The 8237-nt window shown below is 39.0% G+C and overlaps 1 protein-coding gene across 1 annotated transcript; it reads right to left on the bottom strand.

Moving 5' to 3' along the window:
• On the bottom strand, nt 1-970 carry LOC306638397 (olfactory receptor 5B3-like; the record flags this gene model as incomplete). Its single annotated transcript, XM_079101697.1, has 1 exon — nt 1-970. The coding sequence occupies exon 1, from the start codon at nt 958-960 to the stop codon at nt 1-3; it is 960 nt and encodes a 319-aa protein (XP_078957823.1). The 5' UTR covers nt 961-970.
• Nucleotides 971-8237: the final 7267 nt, after the last annotated feature.

The following is an 8237-nucleotide window of genomic DNA, read 5'->3' as shown; positions in this document are numbered from 1 at the left end:
TCAAGACACATTTTGAGGAAAATCAATTTGGGTCTTACCTACTTTTTCAGACCAGACCCTTAGGAATGCAATCTTAACCTCCTTATTTCTCAGGCTGTAGATCACAGGGTTCAGCATAGGGATGACCATAGTATAGAAAACAGAAGCAATTTTGTCTGTGTCCATGGAGTGGCTGGAGCTGGGCTGTAGGTACATGAAGATTAGAGTCCCATAGAAAATGGAGACAGCACTGAAGTGGGAGGCACAGGTGGACAGAGCCTTCCTGTGTCCTGCAGCTGAGCGCATCTTTAGGATGGTGATAAAAATGAATATGTAGGATATTAGGATTATGAGGAGAGCGAAGAAGATACAGAAACTGACAATATAAATCAAAACAAGCTCACTAATATGTGTATCAGAGCAAGAGAGAACCATGACTGCTAGGACATCACAGAAAAAATGATGGACCACGTTGAACTTACAAAAGATGAGAATAAATGTGTCCCAAGTGAGGATGGAGGCACTCAGGAAGCCACAGACATAGCAGCCGATGATCAGTGAGGTACACACCCTGGTTGTCATGGTGGTGGTGTAGTGCAGGGGCTGACACACTGCTGCATAGCGATCATAGGCCATTGACGCCAAGAGGTAGTTTTCCACAGTGGCAAAGGATCCAAAAAAGAACATCTGAGCAGCACAAGCATTGTAGGAGATGACCTTGTCACCAATAAGGAGCCCAGCCATGACTGTGGGAGTGACAGCTGAGGAGTAACACAAGTCCACCAGAGACAGGTTGCCAAGGAAGAAGTACATGGGAACATGGAGACGGGAGTCCAAGATGATCAACAGGATCATCCCCAGGTTCCCAACCAGATCAATGGTGTAGATGAGCAGGAACGTCAGAAAGAGGGGAAGCTGCAGACCTGGGTCACTGGTCAGTCCCAGCAGGATGAACTCTGTCACGTCTGTCCTATTCTCCATCAGTCTCCTGAGAATCACTAGAAGTTGTATAGCATCTGAGAAGAAAGAAGAGAATTATAAAGTAATGAGTTGAAAATTGAGAATGAATACACAACATTAGTTCTTTCATTATCACAATAGGTGGTAAGTAATCTGAGATTCTCTAGTACAAGTGAATCAAATGGATTGTGCCACTAATACACAGGGTTGCATGCTGTGACACCCTAGAAACTGTAATGGATCATGTATGCAATGTAAAAATTGTTAATCTGAGATGAAGTCAGTGTAACTGCTTGATGAAAATGACTTCTGTCGTCTCATCACTCAGTTCATTCAGGTCTTCTAGAAAAGAACATGAAACTTTTACATTTCTCACCTGCCAGTAATTTGGAGGCATATTAACTATGCAGTTTGTGTCTCCTTTCAACAACATTGTGAGTTTGTATCATTGTTAAATTCATGTAAATATTGATGTATAACAAGCACAATAACTCATTCATATTGACAATCTCGTCCCTGAGCCCATGCCAATCCTTAACCAATGCTGAATGTTTCCTTAGTCTATGGAGCTAATATTAATTAAAGAAGGATTTGTGGCTTCATAGTGATCGAAGGAAGTGACTGATTAGATGCTAAATTCTTTTTTTACAATAATGTTTGCCTCTCATTAGAGACAGAACAAATAAGCAAATCAATAACAGTGAAGTGATACTTGTTTCAGCCACAGAAGGACCCTACATCAGTTCATAAGCTCTGCTTTACATATTAACCTTTCCCCACACTCTCATGCTTATTATCAACAGCACATCTACACTTGTGCATAGCGATGTGCCTAAAGACATAACCTTTGATTAGACCGAGATGAGTTTAACTCTTGAATAAGCACAGTACATCTCTTACACAGTGGCTGTGGTTACCTCAGATGGTGGGAACATGTGCTTCCTGCAGAGGTGATTGTGAGTGAAGGCCTGTCAGAAACAGAAGACACGGAGCTTGGATTCCTGGAAGAGATGCCCATCAGACCTACCATTTACTACCTACGTACAAGACTTGGTCCTAAATCAACTCCTCTCAACATCAAATTTCCATCTGCACAATGAAGACATTAATGAGAACTACTTTGAGGTACTCTTGTGAGAACAGAATAATACATAAAGAAAAGGAAAATTTGGGATGCTATGCCATCATATGGGTAGGATGGGATAACAGCTCATGCTGGTTTGAACAAGCAGGATGCTCAAATTCATGCCTTTAGTTGTGGGAGACCTTGATGTGTTAAGCTTATTTCTCAATTTTTCCTTTTCTCCCTACAACGGCCATTTAGGATTTGTGTGCTCTCAGTTGATTCTTTCATTACTCTAAGCATGTGATCACTGCTGCTGCAATTCCATGTGGACCTGTCCTGCTGAAAATTTCTTCCTTAAAATCCATATTTTAATTTGGATACTGCTAAATGTATTTCTCCTAAGTATTTAACAACTTCAATTTAGAAGCCTTCCCATGAAGACATCAAGGTTGCCAATATTAATGCACTTGATCCCTCTGGTGTATACAGTGTTCTACAATAAGTGATAAGGGATCTGTACGTCAGTGTTGCATGTGTGTGCATGTGTGAAATAGGTTGTATTGTTGTTCTTATTTTACCAGTAAGGAAACTGGGAATATAAGAAGGTAGGTGAGGCTCTAAATTTAAACAGGCAGATTGAGAAAGACTCAAGATTAATGAATTAGAGCCACCTCACAAGCCTGAGACCATGGTGAAGTTTAGATGCAGATCAGAGCCTGTTAATTAATTGAGGATCATTTTATAGTTTATAGAAGGATCATTTCACTTCCAGGATTTTGTTTGTGTTTGCATTTTAAACATTTATATCATCTAATATGTAGTGAATGAGGTAAGGTAACCAATCAATCAAAGTATCATCTGTCATATATTTTGCTCATGTTTTTATTACTTTGTGGAAGAAACAAGATTTGTTCTATGAATAGTAAAGTCCCCATGATAGATATTTTGACATTTATACCCAGACTCATCTCAGCTTTTAGAAACATTTAGGAACATCTTTCTGTTTCAAATAACTCATAGCAGGCACAGTAACCAGTGTTTTGCATAGCTTATACTTCTCTCTAAAATTTTATATAATATAGAACTTGCCACTCTGCTGGAATTGAAAGGCAATTTATCCAGAGGGGTTATTTAAAATTCAGAAAATCAGGAATGCTACATGGAATAAGTGCTATGAAAAAGGTCTCCCTCAGATTATTGTCAAAAGACTCCATATTCTTCATAGTAGGAGAAAAGGAGGAAAGACAATTAACATGGATCCACTTGAGATTGTACCATGAATTCTTAATGTGCCCTATGAAGAATTACTTACCCTCCTTGTATGTACAATATATAGGATACTATTACTTTTCTCCCAGAATAATTCACACATCATGCCCATAAATAAATAAATCATCCATAGAATGTCTTAAGAAAATAGTATCATTTAAAATTCAACCAATGTGATTTTTTTCCTTTGAATGTTTCTCTGACCATAGCTGAAGGCAAATAACAAATTCTCAGTTCTGAAGAAGGCTGCATACTACCAATATCATACAGAAGAAAAAAGAATATCCAGTGGAGCTGGGATATAGATGTTCCTTCTAAAACAAGTGATGTTGATTCTTTGGGATTTCAGAGGCAAATACATGGAGATCTGGAGAGAATTATACAGATTTGGAGACCTCTGGAGATTTCCCCCATGAGACTTTCTATAGCTCCTTGTCCTGTTTTCTAAGCAAGAAGCAATTGAAGTGTCTGTGGGGATCTAGCTCATTATTTTATTTTTAAATTGAATGTATTTTACCAATAAATGAAAACACAGAAACTGTAAGTAAGTAGCACCAATGATCATCATTTCCCCAACCCTCCTTCCCCCTACTGCATCCATCCTCTGGTAAACACTACTCAATTCTTACCTTCTGTGAGAACCACTTTTCAAGAATCCACACATGAGTGAGGTCATTCAGAAACTAGTGACATCCTATTGCAAAGGACAGGTTTCCTTCTTTGTTATGACTTAGCCAAATGTCCTAATGCATATGTATCCTGTTTTCTTAATCTATTCATCAGTTCTTGGACACTGAGTTTGTTTATATTTGTTAGGTGTTAGAAGCAATACCACAGGGAATACAAGGGTACACATGTCTTTCTGACATACCAATTTCATTTCCTCTGAATTCCACTGATTAATTGCGATATTCACGTCTATTGCTCATTTTTCAATCAGGTTATATGCTTCTTTGCATTTTTTGTTTTGTTTTCTCTTGAGTTTTGGAATTCATTCTATCGTCTGAATATCCATCCCCTCGTAGATGTAAAGTTTTCAAATCTCTTCTCCCATCCTTTAGGTTGTCCTCCATTCTGTCAATTATTTCCTTTTCTGTACACAAGGATTTTATTTTGTTGTAACCCCATATGTGTATTTCTGCTTTTGTAACCTTTCTTTAAAAAAAAATCTTTGCTTATTCCAATATCCTATACCATTTCCACTGTTTTTTATAATTTCTGTTCTTATGTTCATGTCTTTAGTATATTTTGAGTTGGTTTTTGAACTGATGAGAGAAAGGAGTCAGTTTCTTTCTTTTGGGTTTTTTGCATTTGCCCCTCCAATTCTCTCAATATCATTATTAAAAGACAGTGTTTTCTATAAAGCCCATTTGATAAATCAGTTGCCTATGGATATGTGGGTTTACTTCTTGGTTTTCTATTGTGCTTCCTTGTTCTATGCCTTTGGTCTGCGTTGCATTTCACTCTACTTTTCCTTTGTTGACTTTCTACTGGATGATATATCCAATGATAAAAGTGGAAATGTTAGAGCTCATGGTATTATTGTTTTAGTGAGCATCTCTCCTTTCATGTCGCATAGTATTTGATTTATAAATTTGCTGTTCCAAATTGTGTGAATAAATACTTAGAATTATTTCCTTTTCACAATTGATGTTTATTATCCTCATATAAAGAATTTCTTTGTCTTTAACTTTTTCAAAAACTTAGTCTGTTTTATGAGATAAAAATAGAGCTTCTCTGCTTTCTTTGGATTCTGTTTGCATGGAATATTTTAATTCTTTGGTTCCCTATCTGTATCCTTAGAAATGAGGTGTATTTCTTGTAAGGAACACATGGTTGTGTCTTGTCTTATTATGCACTCATTCAAGCATCCTTTTCATTTTGCTAAAGTATTTAATTCATTCATATTCTAGGTAATTATTGATAGGTATGTTTGTACTACAGCCAATTGGTGACTTGTTTTCTGATTTTATTAGAAGTGTATTCCTTATTTCACTCTCTTATGTTCTCTTTGTGGGTAAGTGATTTCCTATGGTACAGTTTTTTGTTGCATAGATTATTGTTTTTTGTTTGACTGTTTTTGCTTTGTTCATAACATGAGACTTACAAGCAAATTTTCTTTTTTATTGTAACAAGGTTTTTTGAAAAGGTAGCTACTTAAAGTGACTGCAAATAAAAAAAAAGAAACAAAACAGTGAAAATAGGCTGAGAAAAAGACTCTCAAGCTGCACTGCATTCATTCCCCTCCATGTTGAATTTTCCATATCCCTTTTTACATCTTTCTGTATTTCCTTGCTCAGAGCATTCAATTAGTTAGTTAGGTTTAAACTTTAGGAGTTCAGTCTTCACATCAAAGACATGAATGGCTTATTCAGAGCACTTTGGATGTGTCTGATAAACACCAGTAAGTTTAATTGCTTCCATGTTGATTGCTACTCACTGATGTCTCTCTCAGTATGAAGACATTTCCTTTACTTCTTCTTGCAGAACAGGTATGGTGGAGATAGCTTCTCTTAGATATTCTTTGTCTGGAAATGTCTTTATCTCCTCTTCGTTTCTACAAGATACCTCTCCTGGATTCCTGGTTGGTAGATTGTCCCCACCTGACCCTTTAGTCCTGTGAAAACCTCTTGGCACTCTCTTGTGGTCTGCAATATTTCTGGAGAAGTATGCTATTTGTGCCATCAGTATCATGTGTTTTTTTCTGATTTTTTTTTTCTTCTGTGGCCTGGAGAATCTTGATCTTTTCCTTAGTCAGCTTGATTATTAAATAACTTGAAATGGATTTAGTTGATTTAAATCTGGCTAGTGATCTTGGGCCATGATGAACCTAGATACTTGCATCCTCTGTAGGTGTAGGAAGTTCTGTTATGATTTCTTTGAATAAGTATTCTACCTCTTTGGAATACTCAAGACTCTCATGAGCCCCCAAACACTGAATCTTCACACTTTTAAAACTATTACAAGTTTCTGTTAAGTTTTCATGATTACTCTTCATTCTGCTTTCCTTTTACTCTTCTGAAGGTCAGTTTCAAGCTGCCTTTCTCTGAAATCACAAATTCTTTCTTCTATTTGATCTGTCCTGCTTCAATGCTTTCTTTTGTGCTTTAAATTTACCTGAGTGTATTTGTCAAATCAAGAATTTATCTTTAATTTTCTAAATAGCTTTCATCTCTTCATTTAAGCTTCTCTTAGTGCACGGAATCACTTTTCTGTGTTTTCCTCAAGCTCATTGAGTTTCCATAAAACACCTGATTCAGATTTTCTAAAAGTCATCCCATACTTCTTACTATCTGGCCTGTTCCTGGCATCTTATTTAAACTGGTAGGTGAGAACATGATTTCCTAAAAGTTCTTAATGTTTGTTGGTGTGCAATGTCATATGGGCATTACTGAAATAGGTATTTAATCCAGTCTATCCAATCTGATATTGATCAAACTTGTCTTCCCAGAAATTTTAAGCATGCTGCTTATTTTTCTCTGACACTGTACTATCTGCACTCTTTGAGTCCTTAGTGAAAATTGGGTGCAGGTCTGCCAGGAGTCTGCTGTTTATATGTTGATACTGTTCGAGAACTGGAGAGTGAACTAAGCCCAGGTTTGCTATACCCTGTTGGGAGAAATCCTAAGTCTTGGCTAGCAGCTGTGAATGTCTCAAGTGTGTAAAGAAAACCTTCACACATTCACGTCTGTGAGGAATACCTATGGAGAGGAGCATTCTGCTCTGGTCACTTAGGAACATAAAGAACTGCCCCCAAATTTACCTAGTGTTACCAAGGGAACCTGTATAGGGGCTTGGTGGTCTGATCTCCCGTGGCACATTGTGATTGGATTAAAAGTCTATAAAATGTATGGTTTCTTCTGCAATAAATGAGTTTGCAGGTTGCTCGCCTCAAGCCTGTTTTTACCCAACTCCCGGGGTCTGGTTTATGACTCCTTTGGCTCTTACCTGCACCTGAGCTAGCCTGGCACCCCCACATTTGGCGTCAACATGCCTCCTTACTCACTGCCCCTCAGGTTTGGCGAGTTCCCCCGATTGCTGATTTGGTAAGAGCCCCTTTGTGTTGTGTGTGCTGAGGGTCCTGTGAGGGTAAGTACAGGACCCCCTCTCCTCCCTTTTCTTCCCTGTTTGTCCTAATTTTCCTAATTCCCAAGAATAGGCACACACTGCCCCTGGCTCGAGTTACGTGCCCCCCGCCAGTGGCCCTACTTTCCCCTTTTGTTCTCCCAGCGAATTCACATAAGGGATTGATCCCCCTGAATTCAGAACCAGGTCTCCCTCTGTGAAGATTTTTACCAGAGACATCGTGTGGGACACAGGGCTGTGACGTGACCACTAACAGAAGTTCCCCTGCGAAGCACCAAAATATATTGGATCCTAAACACCTCTTTGTTTGTGCTCCCTTGGATCCCCTATCTTAGGCTTAGGGATACTCCTTGCAGGCTACTTTACAGTCCTTCTCCTTGTTCCTGAGAGATTTGTTTTCTCCAATCCCCCGTCCCCAGGCAGAGAGCTCCATAGCTCCCAGCTTGCAGAGAGGACTTAATTTGTAACCAAAAGACAAGAAAATGACCCCCAGGCCTTCACTTCAAGCATTGTAACTTCTGAGGACAGGAGACAGACACCAATAATAACAAAGGCCTCCCACTGAGTAACAAAGGCCTCCCGCCATCTGCCCCTCACCCTCTGTACCCTTGGAGTGAATTGCCCTCTCCCACTCCCTCTGGAGTTCTCTCGGAGTTCCCTCCTCCAAGCAGGAAACTGTAAAAGGATCTTCTTTTTCTCCGGAGAATCCATTTGCAGCAGCCTACCCCATCAATTTGGGCCCAGATGCGGGTGGAAGGTCTTGGATCCCCACCCCACTCCCAGACCTGGCCCCCCTTAGGAAGGCAGAAGTGAGAGAAGGTTTAGTCCCACCAGCACCATTTAGCCTATACTAACAGTGATGTATGCCTGTTTAAAG

Source organism: Sciurus vulgaris, assembly GCF_902686455.1.
Source record: "Sciurus vulgaris genome assembly, chromosome: 11".
Classification (NCBI taxonomy): Eukaryota; Metazoa; Chordata; class Mammalia; order Rodentia; family Sciuridae; genus Sciurus; species Sciurus vulgaris.
This window is presented reverse-complemented; position numbering and strand designations above follow the sequence as displayed.